General features: G+C 44.3%; 1 protein-coding gene across 4 annotated transcripts; it reads right to left on the bottom strand.

Moving 5' to 3' along the window:
- Positions 1-11258: 11258 nt before the first annotated feature.
- LOC115798671 (microfibril-associated glycoprotein 4-like) lies at positions 11259-25221 on the bottom strand. 4 transcript variants are annotated; one of them, XM_030755599.1, is made up of 9 exons: positions 25001-25221; positions 23752-23849; positions 22519-22616; positions 18350-18403; positions 18034-18192; positions 16860-16895; positions 16103-16199; positions 15800-15967; positions 11259-12780 (listed from the first exon to the last, which is right to left on the bottom strand). In XM_030755599.1, the coding sequence occupies exons 4-9, from the start codon at positions 18356-18358 to the stop codon at positions 12527-12529; spliced, it is 723 nt and encodes a 240-aa protein (XP_030611459.1). In that variant the 5' UTR covers positions 18359-18403; positions 22519-22616; positions 23752-23849; positions 25001-25221; the 3' UTR covers positions 11259-12526. The 4 variants fall into 4 exon arrangements, with proteins under 4 accessions (XP_030611459.1, XP_030611460.1, XP_030611461.1 ...); XM_030755600.1 differs by lacking the exon at positions 25001-25221 and adding an exon at positions 24354-24478; XM_030755601.1 differs by lacking the exons at positions 23752-23849; positions 25001-25221 and adding an exon at positions 23121-23245.
- Between the last annotated feature and the right edge of the window lie 1357 nt (positions 25222-26578).

The raw sequence follows: 26578 nt of genomic DNA, 5'->3' as shown, positions 1-26578 counted from the left end.
ACAAATTGTCCAGCTTTGACGCCCGCTTGGCCCTGGTTGAAATCCTTCACAAGGAGTTTCAGGCCCTGCGGGAGTCAGTCGAGTTCAGCCAGCATCAGGTGGAAACACTGGCTGCTGAAAACGCTGTCCTCAGAGAGTCGGTGAATTCCCTCACCGAGGAAACGACCCGGCTCTCAGAAGAAAATAAGAAAATTAAAGAATCGATTATCGAGCTTCAGGCCCGCAGCATGAGAGAAAATCTTGTGTTTTCAGGTATCCCGGAGAAGGCAGAGGAGGACCCGAAGGCTACAGTGAAGGAATTTATCCAAACTCACCTGAAGCTCCCGGAGGACGCCGTGAAGACCATCGCCTTCCATAGAGTCCACCGCCTGGGAGGGAAGCGACCCGGAGCACGCAGACCCAGACCGATCGTGGCCAAATTCGAACACTTCAAAGAAAAAGAGCTGGTGAAGAGCCGCGGCCGGGAGCTGAGAGGGACGGACTTCAGCGTCAACGACCAGTTTCCAAAGGAGATTCTGGAGCGACGCAAGGCCCTATTCCCCATCCGGAGGAAGTTCATGCAGGGAGGCTCCCGGGCTGTCATCGCCGTGGACAAACTGTATGTAAACGGACAGCTTTACCGAGACAAAAACACCACGCCATGGCTCAGCTGATCGATCAGGTGATCTGTGTCCATATTAACGTTCTTTTCTGAGTTTTTTTTTCAACCATCTAAACAGTACCATTAAATAGTCTAAATCTGTCTAAGTAGTACCATTAACGCCGACGAGTCAGCATAGTACCGTGATCGTTTGTTTGTTTGTTTGTTCTGTTTTGTTTTCCCCTCATCTAATTTCATTCTTATGTCACTTAGGTCACTTTTTACACGTCTTTTTTCTTTCTGCACTCAGCAATATGTTTACGTCACTTACAATGCTACAGTTTACTACACTAACATACAGCGCAGATGCACACACACCAACATACAGCGCACATACACACGCACACATCAATATAAAGGGCACACGCCAACATACAGAACATATGTACACACACACACACATCCTTAGTGAGCACACAACAGTCCATCAGTTAGTTTAAATATGAGCACACTCAGATTTGTCTCATGGAATGTGCACGGGGCTGGTTCGAGGGAAAAGAGACTAAAAATTTTTAATCGGTTAAAAGACTTAAAAGCAGATGTTGTTTTTCTACAGGAGACACATGTGTCCAAAACATCTGTGCTCACTCTTTCCTCTCCACAGTTCCCTCACACGTACTCAGCCTGCTATAACTCCAAACAAAGAGGTGTAGCTATATTGATTAACAAGAAGATAAACTTTAACATTAGCAACAGTACAATAGACCCTGAAGGTAGATTTATAATACTTAATTTATCTATACAGAATACAGATTTATGTATTGCTAGTATATATGGACCAAATGTTGATGACCCCTCCTTCTTTCATGCTTTGTTCACTTCACTCTCAGATCACTCTGACACCACACTTGTAATAGGAGGAGACTTCAACCTGGTACTTAATGCAGATATTGACAGGCTCAGTACAGCAGTGAGTCAGAGGAACTGGCAGTCTGCAGACATTCTTAAACAGTACATGAAGGATTTTGGTCTTTGCGATGCTTGGCGTTCACATCACCCTACTTTGAGAGATTATAGTTATTTCTCACCAGTACACAAATCTCACTCCCGCTTAGATTACTTTTTAGTTAGCAGCTCCATAATGATGGATATCACAGACACTCAGATTCACCCTATCACTATTAGCGATCATGCACCGGTGTCTATGTCTCTGACACAGAAAAGAGTCACACCACCAATCAGGAACTGGAGATTTAATACATCATTACTTAAAGAAGAAGATTTTATTAATTATTTCAAAAAGGAATGGTCAGCATACTTAGAATATAATGATATTCCAGGAATATCACCATGTGTTCTTTGGGAAGCAGGAAAGGCAGTAATGCGGGGCAAAATAATATCTTACTGCTCGCATAGGAAAAATAAAGAAAAAGCACTTGTGTTAGAATTAGAACAAAAAATTAAATCTTTAGAAACTGCTTATGCCGCTTCACCACAAGAACATACAATTATCAGCCTGAGGAAACTGAAACTGGAGCTAAATGAAATAATTGATAAAAGGACACAATTTATGTTGCAGAGGCTGCGTTTGGAAAACTTTGAGCATGGAAATAAATCTGGAAAATTCCTGGCCAAGCAATTAAAACTGAATAAAGAAAAAACAGCTATTTTTTCTATTAAAGACTCGACTGGTATTATTACTCATGACCCACAACAAATAAATAACTCTTTCAGAGACTTCTATGAAGCCTTATATTCACCACAGATTAACCCATCTGATACTGAAATTGAAGAATTTCTTAATAATATAAATCTACCAAAACTAAATGACAGCCAGGCTGCAGCTCTGGATTTACCTCTTTCATTGTCTGAACTTAGTGAAGCCCTACAGCATCTCCCAAATAATAAAGCCCCAGGCCCAGATGGTTTTCCAGCCGAGTTTTATAAAGAATTTTGGTCTGAGCTAGCTCCCATTTTTTTCAGAATGGTAACTCAGATTCAGAATGACCACATCTTATCTCCAACCTTAAACTCTGCTAACATTAGCCTGCTTCTTAAACCAGGCAAAGACCCCACACTCCCATCCAGCTACAGGCCAATCTCTCTCATTAATGTAGATCTTAAAATAATTTGCAAAGCCCTTGCCAAAAGATTAGAAAGTATTACTCCATTTATTGTACATCCAGATCAAACAGGCTTTATCAAGGGTCGGCACTCAGCCAATAATACACGTCGACTGATAAATATAATAGACTATTGTTCTATTAACAAATTAGAGACGACAATCGTGTCTTTAGATGCAGAGAAGGCATTTGATCGGGTAAATTGGAAATTCTTACTAGCAGTTCTGCAAAAATTTGGATTCGGTTCATCCTTTATAAACTGGATCAGAACACTACACAGCTCTCCGAATGCGCGTGTTAGGACAAATGATCTCATTTCACAAAGTTTCAGTCTGCAGAGGGGCACTAGGCAGGGCTGCCCACTCTCTCCCTCTCTTTTTGTAATTTTCATTGAGCCGCTAGCAGCAGCAATCCGTCAAAATGCAAATATTAAAGGGATTCAAACTGAAAATATGGACCATAAACTTAGCCTTTATGCTGATGATGTATTACTTTTCCTTGGGAATTCACAAGGCTCTCTTTTGAAGACTATCACACTGATAGATAAGTTCTCATCTATATCTGATTACTCTATCAATTGGAGTAAATCAACAGTTTTGCCTCTGAATTGTAATTTCCAGAGAACCTCTAGGACCCCACTAAAGTCAGGAAATATTAGATATTTAGGCATAAATTTTTCCGCCAGGCTCTCAGACTTGGTACGATTAAATCATATCCCCTTATTAAAAACAATAGAGGATGATCTCACACGTTGGAACAGTTTACCTATATCACTCATGGGGAGAGTTGCTGCTATTAAAATGATGGTTTTACCAAAAATTAATTATCTATTTTCATTGATCCCTAATAAACCTTCTATTCCTTGGTTCAAGTCACTAGATTCAAACATCTCAAAATTTTTATGGAAAAACAAACCGTCAAGAATAAGCTTAAAAACTTTACAAAAGCCAAAACACAGTGGAGGTCTAGAATTACCAAACTTTTATTACTATTTCTTAAGCAGTAGATTGCAGTATATTTCAAAGTGGATCAAATCCAATTCATTAGACAACCCATGGCTGGATCTAGAACAGGCGTTTTGTGGAAAAATAAAAATCTCAGATTTACCTTTCATTAGTTCCAGTATTAAACATCATAACTGCTATAAAGTCCTTAGTATAAATACCTCTCTGACAGCCTGGTGGGAATTTTTAAAAATAACTAAGTCTTCACTCATCCCCTGTAAACTAACACCCATTTGGAACAATCCAGATATTTGTCAGAAAAAGAAAATGCTGAATTTTCCGTTATGGCGTGATAAGGGTATAAATAACTTAGAACATATTATCCAAGATGGAAATTTTATCACGTTCCAAGAACTTATATCAAAATATAGAATTGGCAACGGTAGATTTCTGGAATATCAACAAGTTAAGTCCGTCCTACAGGGAAGATTTAACCTTAATCAATTGAATCTAGAAATGCCTACTTGGGTAACAGAATTTCTTAACCTCTGTACCCCAAAATTGTTATCAAAATTATATAAATTATTAATAAAAACTGATGATTCAGTTTCCCTCCCAATTACAAAATGGGAGCGTGATCTTTCTGTCAACCTGGATCAAAATTTATGGACAGAAATATGTTTAAATATCTTCAAAATGACTAAAAGACCCCAAATACAACTTGTACAATATAAGATTCTCCATAGAACATACTACACTGGACAAAGGATGTTCCAAATGGGCCTTACACACTCAAACATATGCACCCACTGTACAAGCAATCCAGAGGATAATCATCTACACGCTCTGTGGTCTTGTGTACCAGTTCAGAGATTTTGGCAGAGGATTTGTGAAGATCTATCCACATGGTTTAGCTGTCATATCCCAACTTCCCCCAGACTATGCATCTTAGGTGATGTCAGTGAATTAATTATGGAGTTAAATATATCACACATAGTTCTTACTGCCTTGTGCATCGCTAAGAAGATGATCCTCATGAACTGGAAGACAAAAAATAAACTATGTATTACTCAGTACAGAAATTTATTAGTAGATCATGTTAGTTTAGAGAGAATGTCTGCTTCTTCTAAAAACAAATTGGAGGAATTTGACTCTCTTTGGTTCCCACTGCTCAGCTCCATTACTTAGTGGGGGTGGTGGGCTGCGGGCTCTGCTCCTGATGTGCTTTGTGGGGGGGTGGGGGGGGACTCCGGGGGCCTGGGTAGCTGGTAGCCTCCTGAGGCTGGGGTCCTGGGGCGACCTTCTGGTGATGTCTGTGTGCCTGTCCTGGTTGATGGTGGTGGGGGCTTGGATGGTGCTGCCTTCGGTCCTGGGGGGTGGGCGGGGTGCTTGGGGGGGTGGTGCCGGCCCTCGGTCGGTTGGCTGGTCTTCCCTGTATGGCTTGGGGGCTGGGGTCTGGGGCCCCGACACTGGGGCCGCGCCGGCTCCCGGTGGGCCCCCCCTGACGCGGGGGGGGCCTCTGCTGTCCCGGCCGCGCCGCCGGGTGGGGTGGGTTGGCCTGACGTCGGGATGTCCGGTCTACGCTTTTGGGGCCCTGGGGTGCCTGCATTGCAGGGGGGTGGGGTGGGGGATGGGGCCGCGGTGGGGTGGTTGGGGGGGACTGGGCACTGCATTTCCATGCCCAGGCCAGTATGTCCTGTCGCCTGTTTGTGTCTATTGTTGAGTGAATGGGCATCTAGGAGGAGCGGGCTGCCCTCTGCGGTGGGGGCGAGGGCGCCAACCTCGGGTGCTGCAGTGCTCCGGGATGCTGTCACCGCGGCCCCGGGCTCACCTCCCCCTGCCCTGTGCTGGGGTGTGGGAGGTCGGGGTGCCTATTGAGCCAGCGGCCAGCTGGCTCTCTTCTTCCAGGATTTTTCCTGGTCATATGCCCCCCCCCCCCCCTCCCCCTCCCCCTCCCCATACACAAACACACACACACACACACAGAATACACATCACTCACAGATGTAGGATGGAGAGGCCACGTGGAGAGCTGCACCACCACTTGCCTCTCCGTTTTAATTGCACTTTAGTCATTATAACTCACAACACATACACACTTACACCCTGATACACATAGGACCTTTGGGGCAGGCATGTTACTCAGAGGTTGATGAGATGGGCCGCTGAGGTGGCCCCACTCGGATCCTCGTCACTGTCTGTCTCCAAATTTTATTTGCACTTTAGACATGGAGGGTTTTGGGGGGGCAGTGTGGGCAAGCGCTGACGACCAACAGTTGGCGCTTGTGGCATAACTGTCCCCTCAATTTTAACTGCACCCTATACACCTCATTCACTCACAAACATTAACACATAGACCTACAAGTTGGGGAGGAGGAGGGGTGGATGGGTCATCTTACACCCCGATTTCTTGCGTCTCGCCCGGGGTAGGGGTCGGGTGGTTCCTTGGGGACCGGGCTGGTGGCGTCCTGGGGTCGCTGTTGGCCCTGGGGTGGTTTCCACTTGCCCCGCCTTCAGAGGGTGGGTAGCTATGGATGAATGTGTGTCTTTGTGTATTTGTCACCGTCTCCGTGAGTATGGGTGGGTGAGTGAATGTGTATGTATGGCATATCTGTGTGTGGGTAAGTATGTATGGGCATGTATGAGTATCTGTGTATAAATGTGTACACGGGTGTCTGGGTGTGTTTGTATGTATGGCTGGACCTGGGTCTGGGCCTTGTGCCTTGCCTCCTGGCCACTCCTTGCTGGTTGCCTCCTCCCCCCTACCCCCCTGGGATGGGGGTGCCTCGGGGTTCCTGGGTGGGGCTGGGTGTTCTGGCGTGGGTACTGGCCTGCCCCCCTTGGGGGTGCGGTGCGGGGCTGCGTTGGCTTCTTCGGCGTGGGGGGGGGCTCTGTGGAGGGTCGGGCGGTCCTTGGGTGCCGTGGGCCCGGGAGCCCTGCCGCCGGCCAGTGCAGGGGGCTGGCCGCTGGGGGGGGGCTGGCTTCTCATCGCCTTGGGTTCCCTGGAGCCCTCGCTCCTCGACTGGGGGGGCTCCGTCTGAGACCACCCTCTCCCGTCTGCTGGGGTAGGTGTGCGGTTGTCTTTGGACTGAGTGGCCGAGGGTCTTCCTGGCTCTTGGTGGGCTGCTGGTGGCCTGGGGTTCCGGGGGCTTTCCGTACCTGCCTCTGGCTTCTGATGGGTGGAGCTGCAGCGTTTTGCCCTCATTGGTAAGTACGTTCCATGACACAGACACAAACATGACACAGACACAAACGCCCACTCAATCACAACTCAACAAAATTGTTGGTGTGCGTAACATGCTTTGTTAGTTTTGTTTTTCACACACAAATTTATTTTTGCAAGTATTGATAGTATTTTTTTATATGTTAAAGTGATGAAGTATCTGATTAATAGACTTGTGCTCTTTCCCCTTTTTTTTTTTTTTTTTTTGCTCCCTTCTCTCTCCCTTTTTCTTCTCTTTATTTTCCTCTTCTTCAGCCTGTCAGCTCTGGCTGTTACATAGTATGTGGAAAAATAACTCAGATAAATAAAATAAAGGGTTAAAACAACAACAAGAAGAGCCTATTGAGAACCTATAGAGCTCATCTTGAAATAGCAAACATGTTTGGGACAACAACGCATTCAGATCACAGTTCTGCTTGCAAGATCTACCAGACATGACAGGCTAAAAAAAAAAAAAAAAAAAAAAAAAGTGATGGAAAGTGAATGTTGGAGTGCAGTGATAACAGGAACCAAGATACGGTGAAAACTGACAAAATAAACCTAAACTGGGAACAAACTAGAAACATCAGGGAGCCAGAGGGCAGACACAGCTGTAAAACAGCAACAATCCGACAAAGGACAAGGGGAAGTCTGAGACTATAAATACACAACAGGGTAATTCGGGGAACGGGCAACAGGTGAGGGCACAGCTGAAACTAATACACAAATGAGAAAGGGAAGTAAACTAAACACAGAGCACAAGGGACAAGAACTGACAAAATGAAACAGGAAACAACTAGATGAAGACAAAAACCCAGACTTGACACACTGCACAGGAAGTAAAGAACACAACAACACACATAAGGCCAGAGACATGACAATGGGACAGAACAGACACAGAGGTACCACACAGGGAACAGAGAACATCCATGAATGACTATAACAAATATACTGTAGAACAGCAAACAAACTAAAACCCTAAATCAGGGGTGGCCAGCTCCAGGCCTTGAGGTCCGGTGTCCTGCAGGTTTTAGATGTGTCCCTGATCCAACACACCTGAATCAAATGGCTGAATTACCTCCTCAGCATGCAGTCAAGTTCTCCAGAGTCCTGCTAATGACTTCTATATTTGACTCAGGTGTTTTGAAGCAGAGAAATCTAAAACCTGCAGGACACCGGCTCTCGAGGCCTGGAGTTTGCCACCCCTGCCCTAAATGAATGAACTAATAAACACCATAACACCGAATCATAAGACGGAAAACACAAAATGCTGGGCATAAGGTCCAGGATGATGACAGTTCTCCAAACTGCAAGGAAGCTGCACTCTCACCCACCGTGGAAAACCCCAAAGTTAAGACAGAATGGGGGTACAGCAGTATTGCACTGAGATGAACCTGACTACATAGATCCAGCTAATAACCCTCTACCTCATGCATAATGTCTGTGTGGTGTATTTCGTATTTTATTGCACAACTCTCTGTTTCATGTGTTGTATTAAATGTGCCTTATACCGTATTTTCCGGACTATAGAGCGCACCATACTATAAGCCGCACCTACAAATTTTTGGGAAAAAACTGGAAACGTACATATATAAGCCGCACCGGGCTATAAGCCGCTGGTATCTCCGCCGCTCTCGGTTTTCCACAATTACTCGGCACTCAGCAGAGGGGGACAGACAACCCCAAATTTGAGTTATAACAAGTCAATTCACCATTGATTCGTTCACGCCGAGCTTACGTGCAGCGGCTCTATTTCCCTCCTGTAGTGCCAGGTCGATAGCCCTCAACTTAAAAGCGGCATCATAGGAAGTTCTTTTTGTGGTTTCCATGATGAGGGAGTTTGAAAAAAATCTCTTTTGTGCCTGCTGCTAGCACTTGTTGGCGCTTTCTTCTTTGATTTCCAACTTTGACGTCCCATGATTCATATCCTGCTAAAGAGCCCCCTGGTGGTTAAAGAAAAATCCACAGAAACGCCGCACCGGGCTATAAGCCGCATGGTTCAAAACGTGGGAAAAAAGTAGCGGCTTATAGTCCGAAAAATACGGTAAATATAATTGGATTGGATAAAAATGAAATGTAAGACATAAACAAAACTACAACGTGTGAAAGCTGTGGCTTGTGTTTGTGAGGTTATCACTTCAAAGCAATGAGATGATTGACAGCTGCGCATTGCTCAGGAGGAGAATAACGGCAGCCCGAACCACAACAATACGCAGACCACATCAAAAAGGACTCGGCCTGTTTGAGTCGAAAAATTAAAATCCAAGGCACTTGTTAACGTAGAAGTTCTTTTATGGGTGGATGGAGGAGACAGTTTTTGAGCAATTTTGCTTAAAAAAAAAGTGAGGAAGCAGAGGTTTTGAGGAAAATGAAAACTGATCACAGCTGCATGTGGTTTATTACCAAGTACAACAGAAGTATTACTCTTCCTGTGGTTTAACTTTTATTATTTGCATATTAAAATAGATGTTTGCAATGCTGTCCTGAGTACCCTTCCCAGGCACCTCAAGCCCCACTCACACCTTTCTTCAGGTGACCTCAAAAGGTCACTTGATACAATGGAATGAAGTCCCAAATTAGTTTCACCTGAAACCATTGATTGTAATGACCCACTCCTCTGTTCACACCTTGGTGCACGTGATTATGCACATGAACAATAGTGGGTCAATAAACACCTCCAGGGAATAACCCCCCGCACACACACACATACACACATTCTCAACCTTTGGTTTTAGAACTGAATAAACCTCTTGGATCTGAGGTGAAACATCTTTAAGAAACTTAAAGTCCAGTCACCTTTTTTCAAGCTCCAGAGACAGGATTAGAAAATATTGTTTAATTTCTGCCACAAGCGAAGGAGGTGAAACTTTAATGCATTACTTTTTCCCTGCTGTTCTAATCCATGTCCACATGTTGTGTGAGTACTATAGCTACCTGTCATAGTAACCATAAGGCTTTGTGGTTTGATGTTACACTCCCTAAATCTATGGCTCAGATGAACCTCGAACACAGGTGAGGTGCTGTGATGTACTGCTGCAGCTGGCAGGAGTGAGGCCCTCTAAGCAGAACACCAGAGACAGAAGGTAAACTCAAAACGCAGTTTTATTACTAGAAACAGGACGACAGTGTAACAAAGGGAGCAAACTTAAAGTGACTGACAAACTGCATAACTGACTGACAACACACAGCAGGAGGAGAACCACTGACGATGCAACAAAGACTGACTGGAACACAGACAATATATACACCCTTAGGTAATGAGGGGATGAGGAACACCTGGGAGGGAGACACAGGAAGGAAAACTAAGCACACTGCACTGGAAACCAGACAGTACCAAATTAAGACAGGAAGTAACAAGACAGAGACAGAAACATGGACTTAACAGAGGAAATAAACTACAAAGCGCATGAGACCAGAGACATAACAGAGGCATAGGACGGACACAGACGCCGGGGAGACAGGGACAAAGGGAACTAGGAAAACAATATGAAAACAACTATAACTAAGAACAATACAGGAACTCAGATGTATGAACAAAACCAAATACAAACTGGAAACTATAACAGGAGCTCAATGAAAGCAGAAACCCAAAAAGACTAAACACAAAATGCTGGGCACATGACCCAGGACCATGACAGTTCAGACACAGTTTAGTATATGATTCAGACTAAATACTGACTCACAAAGCCAAACAGTCAGAATAGGTGCAATAGGGGCCCCAGCCAAAACCAGTGAAAGAGAACCAAGTACACAGCAGGCCATCCGATTCAGGCTTCTTCCCTGAACTAACTTCAGTCAACTAAACTAATGAAACCTAAACTGAGAACAGGACTGTGGGTAATTCACAACCCAACTAACAGTGAAATAGAACCCCAGTTCCAAACAGGTTGGGACACTGTGTAAAATTTAAATTAAAACGTTTCCAAATCTCATAAGCGCATATGTTATAAGTACTGGTTCTTATAGAACACTTTTCTACTTAAGTACTCAAAGCATTTTATACAACATATCATCATTCACCCATTGATACAAGAACTTTTTTCTATGCCTTAGTGCTTTCTGTCTAACATTCACACTCCAATTAACACATCAGAGAGCAACTTGGGGTTCAGTGTCTTGCCCAAGGATACTTTGGCACACAGACTGGAACAGCCAGGGATCAAACCACCAGCCCTGCTTGGCTTCCCAGATCAGACCAGATCAGATCGGGTGTGCTCTAAGTGGTATGACCAAAGAGAACTTAAGAAAGATATCAAATGTTTAAAGTGAGACATTTTACTATGAAAAATACGAGCTTTACTTGTTGCCAAGTGATCTTCGGGTCCTCAGGAAGCACTGCATTAAAAGTAGGCCTGACCCTGTTTAAGGAAAATTTTAGTTTTCTTTATTAAAGACCAGGAGAGGGACGATCTGAATACAATGCAATGTTTATTAAAGGCTTGCAAGCCGGAGCAGTTACAGGTAAACAACATCAAGGTTGCTTAGGAGAAGTGCTCAGTGAGGCGGTCTCACTGTCCATCTTTTATACACAAGAAAATGTCTACGTGACATTACACAAGAACTCAAACAGACAATAACAGGATACAAATGAGGAAGCTCTACTTAGGTCTTATCCATCATGAACTCTGGATTAATAAAGGTTTTCACCCTTAGTCATTATCAAAACACTTCATTTTAAACAAGCATCACATTTCTTAACAACTGATGTCTTCATTAGGTACTGGTTCCTTCCTTCACTCTGCCGAGGCCTCTGTGGACTTCCCTTTTCTGGCAGACGCTTCCTCTTTTTATACACACAGGAGCACAGAAAGTTCAACGCAATGATACACTTAATACAGTTTTCTTCTTATTCTAACATTACCTTAACTGATTTTTATTCAATACTTAATCACAAGCAGAGAAATTCATTTCTCTTAATCACTATGTTATAGCAAAGCCAGAAAATGCAAATAGAAAACATAAAAGATTATCTAAATTTTCCTAACATCCTGTCATGGAAATCACTGCATGGGCTTCCAGGGACACTTCCAGAAATCACTGTCTGTGAGCACAGCTCAACTATCCACAGATGCAGGTTAAAGAAGTAGCCATATGTGAACATGATCTAGAGACAGCTTCTGTGAGCCAAAGCTCATTTAAAATGGGCCAAGGCAAACCGGAAACTGTTCTGAGGTCAGACAAATCCAAACATGGACGCTGCATCTTCCAGACTAAAGAGCAGAGGGACCATCTGGCTGTTATCAGCACTCAGTTCAAAGCCTGCATCTCTGATGGTATGGGGGGTGCATCTGTGGAACTGGCAGCTGGCACATTTGGAAAGGCTCCACCAATGCTAAAAGGTATATTTTAGTGTTTCAGAGCAACACATGCTCCCATCCAGAGGATGGCTTCTTCAGGGAAGGCCTTCATATTTCAGCAAGATGATGCTAAACTGTATACTGCAGCTATTCCAGCAGCGTAGTAGAAGAGTCTGGGTGCTGAACTGGCCTGAAATCACTTTTATACTAAGCAGTTTACTTATTATCATTCAAATTTATACAAACAACTGTAATATGGAACAAGCCCATCAGTTTACAGTACTTATTGCGCTACAATATATAATGTATAATATTTATATTATAAAATAATAAGATTACTTAGATTAACATGTTGTCTGCTGTGAGTTTGTTCTGCACATTTACTGCACAGGACGGATCTTCATGCTGATGGCCTTCAGGGAGTATTCATGACCCTTCCAGGTGAACCACGACGCACCAACAGCATGCAGAGTGTCATCAGCCCCCCAGCGATAAACCCCGTTAGGGTTTGTATGGTGACACTCTTTGTACCAGAACGCCCCCAGATATGATTTGGCACAGTTCCCATCTGAACTGTCCTGGTCTTTGTCAAACGTGGAGAACTTCTGTCTGTTGTGACCACTCAGGGAGTCTCCTGCAGAAACACAGATGGAGAATCACAAAATTACCACTAATTCCAGTCAGACTGCTCACCAGGTGCACTGGGAGTGTTCTCAGTGGGCCGCAACAGACTGGACTCGTACTGTGGAGAAAGAAGCAGCTGGTTCAGCTACCTGCTGAATCCTGCAGGTCTGCACACCACCTGATGTGATGGACACAAAGTAGCATAATATCTGTCTAGAACAGGAAACAGGAAGTTTGATGGTGCCATGGCTTCACTGAGTCACACTCTGGGAAACACCTCCAACCCTGCTCACATGTTCTCTCTTTAAATACCATCATGAGAAAACAGTCCCAGCACTTGCCTGAGACAAATACTATTCACACAGATGGTAGAAAGACCGCTCTGTTGGATATGCTCACTTAGGATGTTACACAGCCCCTCCTCCTCATGCTTGTTTGGCGGTCGGTCTGTCCACAATGAAGATCATTACAACTTTGGTTTAGTACTTATTTCTGAGGTTCTTGGTCCTTCCTGTGCTCCCCAAGGATAAATATTCCTGGAAACACTTCTGCTGCTTGGAACTCGAGTAACCGTCAGATTCAAGGTCGTTTTCATAGGAGGTGCTCATTTCCCTGCTGTTCATCATTACAGGCTCACATGCTGTTACACTGATGGCACAAAGATGAATTTACAGTTTCAGTTATTGTTGCATTGCTATTATTAAATCCTTTATGTAAACAGGTGGTCTCACTGTGTGCCTGCTGCTTTCTAAATGATGAAAATCATCTGATGAACGAGACCTGTGCGTTCAGATCTGAGTACATTTATTATGTTGGAGCCAAAAAAAAACCCGAATTTACATAAACAAGTGCTTGAACTACGTCCCCCCCAGCTTCTGTTACAAGGAAAAAGATTCTCTGTCTGTGGTCTTCAGAAATATCCCACCCACAGCACCATCTGATTGGTTACATAGGACCAGTAATGACCTACCAACACTAATGGTTGCTGTGCTGCAGAGATGTCCACAGGAGCTCAAGAGCTGACATTCAGACCTGACCCGTACCTCGAGCAGGTACCGGTTAGAAAAAGGTAGCAGTAACATCACAATGTTAAGACCTGTTTCTGTGATAACAGCCGAGCCCAGTTTAAGATGGGAGCTTCATGGACTTTCAGGACCAAATTAACTAAGCAGGGCAAACTGTCACGGTGCGTGTGAGCAGACGGTGTGGCTTGTGTGGAGGTGAGAACCCAAATGCTGTTCCCAGATGCTGGTTATAAATAACAAAAATTAGCCTTTAAAGCAAACAAAACAAAGCAGGTTATTGAATAAAGGAAATCTGAGACTGGGGAAACTAACTCACAACACTAAGAGCATGGAGGGCACAGGAGACACACACAGCCACAATGACAACAACAACAAGACTCTGACAAGAGACAAGGGAAAGACTGAGACAAGATATACACAGAGGGAACAGGGGGAGAGTGGAAACAGCCAGGAGGAACAGGTGAACAGAATTACACTAGCGAGGCAAATGAAGCAAAATTAAACACAAACCACACAAGACATGAGACTATCAAAATAAAACAGGAAGAGAGAAGGCGGGAAAACAGAAACGCAAAACTTGACACCCCACAGGGAGACAGACACACTGAGGAAAACAGACACACCTGTGTCTTCACCTGTGCTGATTATGTTCACTTGTGTCTCATTCCCAGTCTGTCCCCAGTGTGTACACACTCCTGTCTGCCTTGTTGTCAGATCATCTGCTGATGTTCTTCCATATTCACCTGGATTTATTGTGGTTCTCTGGTTGTCATGGTCCGGGGTCCGTTGGACCCTGTGTGTTTTTGGTTTGGCTTTAATTTATCTGTTCTGGGGTTTTTCTTTTGTTGTGAGGTTTGTTTATGTTTAATTTTCTAGTTCCTTGTGTTTACCTGTGTTCAGTGTCAGGTCTGCGTCTCTGTTCCCTTGAGTCACTTCCTGTTTTATTTTGACAGTCTCGTGTTCCCTGTGCTTTGTGTTTAGTTTTGTGCTTTGTGTTTAGTTTTGTGCTTTGTGTTTAGTTTTGCTTCCCCTTTGTCATTAGGTTCATTTGTTTCACCTGTTGTTCCCTGTTGTTTCCACTCTCCCTGATTTCCTTGTGTGTATTTAAGCCCTTAGTTTTTCTCATTGTTTCCCCCAGTGTTTCCCTTCTTGCTGTGTGTTTTTCTAGTTTAGAGTTTTGGTTTTTCACGTTTCTCCCAGGCTTCCAGTTGTTTATGCCTTGGTTGAGATTTCGAGTTTTTTGTGTTTTGTATTATTCGAGTACCTGAAAATAAAATAGTTTTAGTTAAGTCTGCGTTGCATCCTGCATTTGGGTCCATCCCTCCCAGCACACAGCCCCCACCGTGACAGTGGTTGGTTTTTAATTTTGGATCTGAGTTCAAGTTTTGAATGTTGCTATTTATTTTTAGGTGGTTCATGCTGCCATCATTCTTCAGACCATCATTGTTTTTCACCTCATCTATAAAGCTCAACATCTTCACTCCGACCACTCCTCTCTTCGTTTCCTGTAGAACTATCAAAGAAGGATGTGGATCCTACAGATTTCAGCTGGAGATTTCGACAACTTTAAATACACCTTAAGGGTGTGAGTATAAACTTGAACCACTGGTTCTAAAACAGGAATGCTGAGTACCTTCTTTGAGGGCTTGGCTTGAAGACTTCTTGGTGGAAAGACTAAAGGACTTACACCCTGCTTACCAGAACTCTCCTCCATTTAACCTCCAGCCTTATTGCTGCACAGCTCTCCTGAAAATCTTATCAGCACAATGAAGGCAACACTGCCCAGCACAGTTGAAGGACTTTAGCCCACGATCCCTAGAGACTGTTTCTGGGTCAGCCTACTGAGCACCTTTCTCCAGGTTTCTCCTGGATTGACAGCTGCTGCAGGGACTGATTCATGACAAGACGTTCCTACAGACTCTCAAGAATTCTGCAATTTGTAAAATGTCACTTTAGTGCAAAAGTCTTGTTTTTCTACTTCAACTTAAATACATATTTACCCACCTGCCCCTCCATCTGTGAATCCAAACACATTCAGCCTGTAGCCGTCAGACTCTGCATCAATGGAGAACGAGGAGTAACGAGCAGACGCCTTGTTTCCATTGAAATCCTCCATGTCGACCAGCAGCTCATACTCTTTTCTCTGGGTCAGATAGAAGAGATTCTCCAGACCTGAAAACACCCACAAACATTTACAAACTCATCAATCAAATCTTTGTGATTACACGTCTGCCCCTGAAGTCTCATCAGAGCTTGTACTTTGTGAACAGAGAGCTTAATAACTGCTAAACAGGATCCATTCCTCACCCAGCCAGTATTCTCCAACAGCGTTCCCAAAGCCCATCTTGTACTGTTCCCAGGGTCTGTAGAAGTTCACCGATCCATCCATCCTCCTCTGGAACACCTGGGAGGAGGAGGCAGGAAGCTGGTTACCAGCTAAATGCACAACAATAAATATAAATTAAATATGTAAAGATTTAGAGTTCTGTAGTGAAGGAAGCTGAGTGTTGGTGGTCCTTCTTCTTCTCAGCCTCAGTTTGACTTACCACACCAAAATGCTGTTACTGAGTATACAATTGACACCAGCAGCTGTTTGGACAAACTGACTTTCCAAAGTGTCCTTTAGAAGTAGATCCACTGCCTTCTTCACCACACTGCTTACAGTCCATGTGAGGTCCTGTGAGATGCATGCCGAGGAATTTAAGGTTGGACACTCTCTCCACAGTGTCTCCACCTGCAGGTTCTCTTTCTGTCTCCTGAAGCTGATGATCAGCTCTCTCTTGTTTTAGTGAATGTGGTTCATTCCTGTCATGCTTCTCTGAGGTCCATCACCTGGGGCTCATGTGTGCTCAGTGCATTGTAATGTAAATTCACAAAAACAGACAGGCACATGGACACACTGTGCTCATTCACTGATGAGAACATTTGAGTCACATGGACTCTATTGTCATCTAATAGACTCTAGTGGGCTTGTGGAGGTGGAAAGTAAAGTCCTGTGTTAAAACTCTAAAAGGTTACACAAACCAACAGGACATAAAAGCAAGCTGGGAGCTCAGATACTCACCGTCCACTGTCCTTGTGAGTCCATGTCACAGTACACCTACACACACACACACACACACACACACACACACACACACACACACACACACACACACACACACACACACACACACACACACACACACAGTCTCTTAGAAAATTGTAAAAGTTAAATGCAACATCCAGATGTGTGCCACCCTGTAATACTGCTAATCAGAGACATCAGTCAGAACTGGTGGCTGATGAACCTCCTACTGACCCGTTTATACACCGTCAGCTTCATTATTCCTTCATTATCGGGGGTGACTGTAGCTCAGGAGGTAGAGCAGGTCACCTACTGATCAGCAGGTCAGCGGTTCAATTCCTGGCTACTCCAGGCTGCGTGCTAATGCATCCTTGGGCAAGATATTCAACCCCCTAACATTCACACTCCAACACAAGTGTTGGAGTGTGAATGTTAGATAATAAAAAGCACTTAGCCTGGTAATCATGAAAGTGCTTGTGTGAATGGGGTAAATGAAAACATGTTGTATAGGCGCTTTGAGTGCTTAGACAGAGTAGAAAAGCGCTATATAAGAACTAGTCCAGTTACCATTATTCCCTCAGCCTGCAGCTCACAGCCAGACACTCTCATTATTATTTTCAGCAGCTGGAATCAGATTAACCTTTTTAATGTGCAAGCTCCTTTGTCTGTGCGGAAGGAGGAATTGCGGCGACTTATAGTGGAGAGGCCGGGTGAGAGGGGTCTATTGACTGGTGTGTCTGAGGGCAGGGTAGGGGTAGCGGATGTGGAGCACCTTGCTGTTGTGCCAGCTGATGAGGGTGCCCCCACTGTCCCTCCTGTAGCCATGGGCCCTCCTAGTCCTGCGTTAGGGTTGTTGGCCGAGGGACTCCAGCAGTTGTTCTGCATCAATGAGGTGGAGTTGAGGAATTGGGAGTCTAAATTGCTGCTGCAATTTAGGGAGTCTGAGATGGATTCCTATTTTAACACTTTTGAGTGTATTGCATGTGCTTTGAACTGGCCAAAGCAGATTTGGGGTCTGAAAAATAAAGGAAATACTTCATTTTCCATTTGTGGATTGATCAGAGTGGGCTGTGATTAAAGGTTTGGATGGGCCACGGTGCTCTGAAGTTTGAACATAGCTGCACTAAACAAACAACCAGCTGATCATTAGAGGAAACAAGTTCCAGCGTACCAGGACAGCAGACGTGACTCCGATGGGATAGATGGTGTACACTCCACTGGGTCGGCTGATATCTTGGGTGTAGACGTCACTGCAGTCCAGTGGGAGGACAAGAGGAGCAGAGCTGCTCAGCAGAGGAACCAGGAGGAGGAGGAGGAGGACTGATGGCAGCTGGAACAGAGGAGCTGCTATCATTTAATTTCAGTCAAACCATCATATAGAGCTGCAACATTTCTGACTGTCAGACAGTGGTGGGCCACACAGACAAAGCCAAACATGGAAGGACTGATAAATATTCAGAGTCAGACGTTTAAAGAGAAAAACTTACTTTCATCATCAGAGTTCAGCTGAAGAGATCTGATGAAAATCTGATGAGTCTGAACTGTATTTATAAGCAGAGATCAATAATTATTGATCAGGCATTACAGTGCAAAACATGGGTTAAGTTGGGTGCTTGATGGCGTGGGACAGATCTCCATATAAAAGCCACAAATGAAGGCTGCAACACAAACACACATCCTGCTCAGCAGAGGTTCATCAACACCATGATATACTGTGAGAAGTGAAAGTATTGTTTATTCAATAATCCTTATTGAATGTTTATGCCTCAGTTATAGTGAAGTAAACACAGGAGTATTCAAGCCTGTGCTGGAATATTACAATAAAATAGCATAACAGGACACTTTATTTTAGTTCTCTTTGCTTTTGTATGATTTTTCTTCTTTGCAGCTTAACCCCCTGGGGGTGCTCTTGGTGATTTTTGCTTATTTTTGAATGTTTCAAATTCATTGAAATTGTCTTTCAGTAAACTATTATCTGCAATTTGATGCTGCATCACCAATGATTTCTTTATGTATCACTACATGAGTAACTGAGTGTTTAGCTTAGAGAGTAAATTCAGTCTTCACCCTCGCAACAAAACATATAGCAGTGATTTGGCTCAACCACACACTTTTTTGTGTTTTCCAGCATTATTTCATGTCCCTGAACACAACCTTTTGGTCAGTCTGCTCTCATAGTTAATCTGTTAATCTAAGTCAGATTAACAGGTAATGAGTCAGCAGAAGCTAGAGTGGTGCTGGAGGAGTAAGTTCGGGTCATGTACATCACAGTTTCTCACACAGGTGTGTCACTTAAAACTGCTGGGTTTGGGTTAAAATACAACAGTGGCCATGGTGACACCTCCCCTGCCTCTGAAACATCACGTGAAGATCTGCAGCGATGCCTCTGGACTGGCAGAGTGTGTTCCTATTTTTAAGATGCTCCAACTATTGGGAGATCACACTTCATCCTCCCCTGCAAGGTCTGTGTCAGTGTGGGTAGTGGAGAGGAGAGTTTGCCCATTAGTCAAGCCTCAGATTCAGGACAGCAACAATGCTGTTTTTGTCCTGATCATGGAACGCTGGACTATCCTCTTCATCCTCTCGAGGATATTCGATTGTGCCCTGGAGTTTGCCCAGACTTTGAGAAGGCATTTGACTGCATCCCTCAGGGTATCCTGTGAGGGGAAGCTTTGGGAGTATGCCATACCTGACTACTTGTTATGGGCCAATTTTTATCTAGGAGAGTTTGCCAGAAATAAGTTGGACTCATTGCCAGTAAGTGTTGGACTGCTGGCCTTCATCATTATTTTCATGGACAGAATTTTTATTGCAGCCAAGAAGTGGAAGATTTCCACTTTGGTGGCCACAGGATCTCATCTCTGTTTTTTGTGGATGTTGTGTTTCTTTTGGCTTCATCAGGTGGTGGCTGATGAAGCACTGGAGTGGTTCACAGGAATGAGCACCTCCAAGTCTGAGGCCGTAGTTCCCACCTGGAAAAATGGTGACGTGCCACTTTGATTCAGAGATGAGTTGCTGCCTCCAGTGACAGAGTTTAAGTATCTGTGGGTCTTATTCATGAGTGAGGGGAGTGGGAGATTGACAGACAGATTGGTGCTGAGTCTGCAGTGATGTAGCTGGTGGAGCGTGAAAGCAAAGCTGTTGATTTACAGGTCGATCTGCGTTTCAACTCTCACCTATGGTCACAAGCTCTGGGTGGTGACTGAAAGAATCAGCCTGTAGATACAAGTGTTGGAAATTAGCTTCCTCTGAAGAGTGGCTGGGCTCTTCTTTTGTGACAGGGTGAGAAGTTCAGTCAGTTGGGAGGGACTCAGAGCAAAGCTGCTAATCCTTCATATCGAAAGGAGATAGATGAGGTGGTTCAAGTATTTGACTGAGATGCCTCCTGGGCGCCTCCTGGGTGAGGTATTCTGGGCATGTCCTACCAGAAGGAGTCCCCAAGACAGACCCAGGACACACTGGAGAGCTTTAATCTCTCAGCTAGCCTGCGAACGTCTTGGTGTTCCCCGGATAAACTGGAGGAGGTGGCTGGGGAGAGGGAGTTCTGGGTTTCTCTGCTTAGGCTGCTGCCCTTGGATAATGGCTGAATGGTCCAACAGACCGATGGATAGATATTGTATAGAGTTGTGGTGTCAGTAATTATATAGTTATAGTCCCATAAAGAGTTTGCTAAAGGTCTAGATTTATGGATCCAAGTCTGTGAGTGTATGAGTGTGAAGTGTGGTCTGCAGTAAGCTGTGAGCTTATTGTAAAACAGAAGACCCTCGGGCAGAGAGTGGTGAACTTAAACAAGCAAGGAGAACTGGCACTTACAAAGGAAAGGGGAGGCAACAACTACATACACACAAAGACAGGGATCAGGGGAAGTGTCATGTATCGCCTGTGTGGCAGGCAGGAAGGAGGACCCCAATGCAGGACACGCCAGGCACAGGTAAAAGGTAATTCGACTTTATTTTCAGGTGCACAACAAAAGGCCGGACTAGGCAGAGCTAGTGGCAAAACACAGAGCAAAAATACCAGGCTAAATAAGAGGCGAAACAAGACACACAGCAGGAGACGAATACGGGACCATGACGCGACGACAGGCACTGGAAACACAAGACTTAAATACACAGGAGGGCTAATGAGGGAGGTGGAAACAGGTGGGAACACAGGTGACGCTGATGATACTGACTAGACCAGGGGAAGCAAAACTAAACACAAGAGACTGGGACTGGACAAATATCAAAATAAAACAGGAAGTAACACGATGGAACAGAAATGCAGACCTGACACAGAATACAGAGAGAACACCAGGGACTAGAAATAACAATTAAACCTCACAACCAAAAGAAATCCCAAACAGAACAGACAAAATGAAGCAAAACAAAAACACACGGGGTCCTGTGGACCCCGGACCATGACAGGAAGTGCAGGCAGCAAGGGAGGATGAGACACGGGTGAACTGAATCGCAACAGATGAGACAACGGAAGAAAAACACAAGAAACACCAAAAACACTAACTCTCCACGTAAGAAAGGAAAAGCGATAACTAAAATTGGGAAATCAGACAAATTGAACAATTAAAACAGGAGACTTGACACAAGAGGAAGGAATGCTGAGGGAGGAATTGAACTAAAGCAACTAGGAACTGAGACCAAGAGTAAATACACTAAAAGAGAAAAATACAGGAAATATAAACACTGATCAACCCTGAAGGCTCAGAGAATATTGCGTTTGCTTTACTGCCAGAGGAGAAACTGATGGAATGATCAACACGCAGTTCTGGGAAATGTCTGTGTGTGTGTGTGTATGTGTGTGTGTGTGTGTGTGTGTGTGTGGGGAGGGGGTTGTGTGTGTGCGCGCGCGCACTTCTGTGTGAGAGGAGAAAGAAGAGAAACATGGAGTCAGTGTTAATTTCGTTGATGAAATATTTTCATCAGTTTTCATCGCAGACCCTTTTTTTCATGACGATAACGAGATGGTAATTAAATAAAAACTACCTAAAAGGATAAAAACGATGACGAAATGAATTGACACTTTCGTCAACGAATGAAAACGAGACAAAAATGCTTGGTGGGGACGAAATTCAATCAGAACTTATTTCATTTTGTGTCAGGGCGGAACAAGTTAGGAAAACATCCAATCAAATGCACAGTTGTGCAACTTCGCTTTTACATTTTCGTCAAAAGACTATGACTAAAACTAAATCAAAATTTGCTGTCTAAATTGACACTGCAGGGAGTAATCACAGAGAAAAACATTACAGCATCTTTCTCCTGTTTAAGCATTAACATCCAACACACACACACACACACACACACACACACACACACACGCACGCACGCACACACACACACACACACACACACACACACACACACACACACACACACACACACACACACACACACACACACACACACACACACACACAATAATAATGTCAACAAACAAAGCTTGTTACTGTGATTCCAGCCAAAACCTTTGTGGTCAAAATGCTGACTGAAGTATTTCCTCAGTTGTTGAAAAGTTTCAAACCACAACAGGACAAAGGAAGCGATCTCTTCAGCTGCTGCTTCATCACAGCTGCTGCTTCATCACAGCGAGCCTGCGACTGAATTAAGAACAAATTCAGAGAAAAGCTCCTCAAGCTGATTTTCCAGTGTTTTCTTACTTTGGCAGGTTTGTTCTCAGCTCCACAGCAGGCTTCCAGCAGCAGTAGCTCCTCTCACTCTGCACTGCAGTCCAACTACGGCACACCTCAATCAGGGACTGGAAAAAGGGGAGGTCAAATTTACTGGAAAAACCTCTTCAAACAGTCAAACTGCTTCAGTTTGCAGGGAAAAGATTCTCACAGCCTGTTCAAACTTTTGGGCTCAATAACTCATAAGAAACATTCTTCAAACACCAACAACACCTCTTTCCTATTAAATTATCAATGCTGACATCAAACTACGAGCTGGCTTTCCTTAAAAAGTCTTTCTCAGGCCGAAACTAACAGCACTGGTCTCTGTGGGACAGCCAACAGAACATCACACCCAATATTCACTCTCGTTAAATGCATCCATACAAAAATCCCCTCAAATATCAGGGCCATCCTGTTGGGGCCACTTTGATTAGAACAAATGTGCTTCTCTGGATTTTTGATTGTTTTATCTGTTCTGGAAAAATGGGCGACATTTCTTTCAGTGTTTATGACCCCCCAAGCCAGGAGCCCGCCTCACTAATCCAGCTCAACAGATCCAGGATGTCCTTCAATCATCCTGCTTCACTTACCCTGACATCTTCAATCAGGCTGAGAGCTGGTTATCAATCCAATAAATGAGCCCAGAGTCTATCAACTAGCCTGATCACATAAAAGAGGCTGCAGCATGTGACCAATCAGAAACATGAACATCTGATTTTACAAAGAAGATAAATGTGTAATATTGGAAAATCTGCAGAGGTTAAACACAGAGAGAAAGCAGCGAGTGTGTGTGTGTGTGTGAGCTTTCAGAGCTTTGCTCAGTCACACTGTTAAAGAGCTGCTGTATTAATAAAGTTTGTTTGAAGCAGGAAGGAAGGTGGTAACGTGGCAGCTGTGAGAGTGAACAGACGTCTCAGTGTCACACACACACACACACACACACACACACACACACACACACACACACACACACACACACACACACACACACAATAATAATGTCAACAAACAAAGCTTGTTACTGTGATTCCAGCCAAATCCTTTGTGGTCTGAAGTATTTCCTCAGTTGTTGAAAAGTTTCAAACCACAACAGGACAAAGGAAGCGATCTCTTCAGCTGCTGCTTCATCACAGCTGCTGCTTCATCACAGCGAGCCTGCGACTGAATTAAGAACAAATTCAGAGAAAAGCTCCTCAAGCTGATTTTCCAGTGTTTTCTTACTTTGGCAGGTTTGTTCTCAGCTCCACAGCAGGCTTCCAGCAGCAGTAGCTCCTCTCACTCTGCACTGCAGTCCAACTACGGCACACCTCAATCAGGGACTGGAAAAAGGGGAGGTCAAATTTACTGGAAAAACCTCTTCAAACAGTCAAACTGCTTCAGTTTGCAGGGAAAAGATTCTCACAGCCTGTTCAAACTTTTGGGCTCAATAACTCATAAGAAACATTCTTCAAACACCAACAACACCTCTTTCCTATTAAATTATCAATGCTGACATCAAACTACGAGCTGGCTTTCCTTAAAAAGTCTTTCTCAGGCCGAAACTAACAGCACTGGTCTCTGTGGGACAGCCAACAGAACATCACACCCAATATTCACTCTCGTTAAATGCATCCATACAAAAATCCCCTCAAATATCAGGGCCATCCTGTTGGGGCCACTTTGATTAGAACAAATGTGCTTCTCTGGATTTTTGATTGTTTTATCTGTTCTGGAAAAATGGGCGACATTTCTTTCAGTGTTTATGACCCCCCAAGCCAGGAGCCCGCCTCACTAATCCAGCTCAACAGATCCAGGATGTCCTTCAATCATCCTGCTTCACTTACCCTGACATCTTCAATCAGGCTGAGAGCTGGTTATCAATCCAATAAATGAGCCCAGAGTCTATCAACTAGCCTGATCACATAAAAGAGGCTGCAGCATGTGACCAATCAGAAACATGAACATCTGATTTTACAAAGAAGATAAATGTGTAATATTGGAAAATCTGCAGAGGTTAAACACAGAGAGAAAGCAGCGAGTGTGTGTGTGTGTGTGAGCTTTCAGAGCTTTGCTCAGTCACACTGTTAAAGAGCTGCTGTATTAATAAAGTTTGTTTGAAGCAGGAAGGAAGGTGGTAACGTGGCAGCTGTGAGAGTGAACAGACGTCTCAGTGTCACACACACACACACACACACACACACACACACACACACACACACACACACACACACACACACACACACACACACACACACACACACAATAATAATGTCAACAAACAAAGCTTGTTACTGTGATTCCAGCCAAATCCTTTGTGGTCTGAAGTATTTCCTCAGTTGTTGAAAAGTTTCAAACCACAACAGGACAAAGGAAGCGATCTCTTCAGCTGCTGCTTCATCACAGCTGCTGCTTCATCACAGCGAGCCTGCGACTGAATTAAGAACAAATTCAGAGAAAAGCTCCTCAAGCTGATTTTCCAGTGTTTTCTTACTTTGGCAGGTTTGTTCTCAGCTCCACAGCAGGCTTCCAGCAGCAGTAGCTCCTCTCACTCTGCCCTGCAGTCCAACTACGGCACACCTCAATCAGGGACTGGAAAAGGGAAAGTTAAATTTACTGGAAAAACCTCTTCAAACAGTCAAACTGCTTCAGTTTGCAGGGAAAAGATTCTCACAGCCTGTTCAAACTTTTTCTCAGAGAAACAGTGAGACAGAGGAAGAGCAGGGAGGCAGGACAACACTGGACTTTACAAGAAATCCAAAACAGAATTTCAAACTCAGAAAAATGAACTAAGGATAACAAACTGATACCATGACAAACCGAGGGGCCCTGACGCCTGAACTTCCTGTTTTCCTGCATTAAACCGTGCACCTCCACGTTACTGCTCACAAACTCACTGGTTTCCACCTGCATGAAGTATTCATTCTGTCATCGTCCTGGGTCTGTGACCCAGTGTTTTCTGTTTTGTGTTTCTGCTTGATTCTTAGTTTGTGGTTTTGACAGTTTGATATATCTCATAGTAATTCCTGGGTGGTTTCTTTATTTGTATCTGTCGGCCTTAGTTTAGTTTCTGATTTAGGTTCTTGGTTCCTTGTTCCCCTGTGTTCTCCATGTGACCTTGTGTTCTATGTTCCTGTGTCTTGTTTCCTTTGGTGACCTATCCCCTTCAGTATCTCATTCAGTTATGTCTCCTCCTCTCTGTTTCGATGGTCTCTACATCAGTGTGTCTGCCTTCCCTGTGTACGATATTTCCTCAGTGTGCTTTCCTCTCTGTCATGTGACCTACCTCCAGCAGCCACTGGTGTGAATGTCTCTGACTAAACAAACAGACACAGACTTCATGAGGGTGCCTTTTCTAGTGAGCCCTGTACTCACTGTCCAACACCCTGGAGCCCGATCAGCATTTGCCATAGAATACCAGAATTGGCAGGTGTCCTGTGCTTTTCACAGATGAGAGCAGGTTCACCCTGAGCGCACGCGACAGACATGACAGGGTCTGGAGAAGCCATGGAGAGAATTATGCCACCTGTAACATCATTCATGACCTGTTTGATGGTGGATCAGTGGAGGGATGCACAGACCTCTGCCGGCTAGGCAACGGCACCCTGACTGCCATCAGGGATCAGGATGAAATCCTTGGACCCTACGCTGGTGCAGTGGGTCCTGGGTTCCTCCTGGTGCACACCAGACAAGAGTATGCAGGCAGTTCTTGGAGGATGAAGAAATTGATACCATTGACTGGCCCCCACACTCACCTGACCTAAATCCAATAGAACACTTCTGGGGTATTATGTTTTGGTCTTTCCAACGTTGCCAGGCTGCACCTCAGACTGTTCAGGAGCTCAGTGATGTGATGGTACAGATCTGGGAGGAGATCCCCCAGAACACCATCCATCATCTCATTAGGCACCCCGATATTGTCAGGCAAGCATACAAGTATGCAGGAGCCATACAAACTACTAAGTACCATTTTGAGTTGCTGCAATGCAATTTGGGCAAAATGGACTAGCCTGCTGCCTCATTTTTTCACTTTGAGTTTCCTTGAATTCACTGAGAAGGCTGATAATTTCCA

The sequence above is a fragment of the Archocentrus centrarchus genome, chromosome 19 (genome assembly GCF_007364275.1).
Source record: "Archocentrus centrarchus isolate MPI-CPG fArcCen1 chromosome 19, fArcCen1, whole genome shotgun sequence".
NCBI classification, from domain to species: Eukaryota; Metazoa; Chordata; class Actinopteri; order Cichliformes; family Cichlidae; genus Archocentrus; species Archocentrus centrarchus.
The sequence above is the reverse complement of the archived record's forward strand: the minus strand, read 5'-3'. Positions and strand labels throughout refer to the sequence as shown.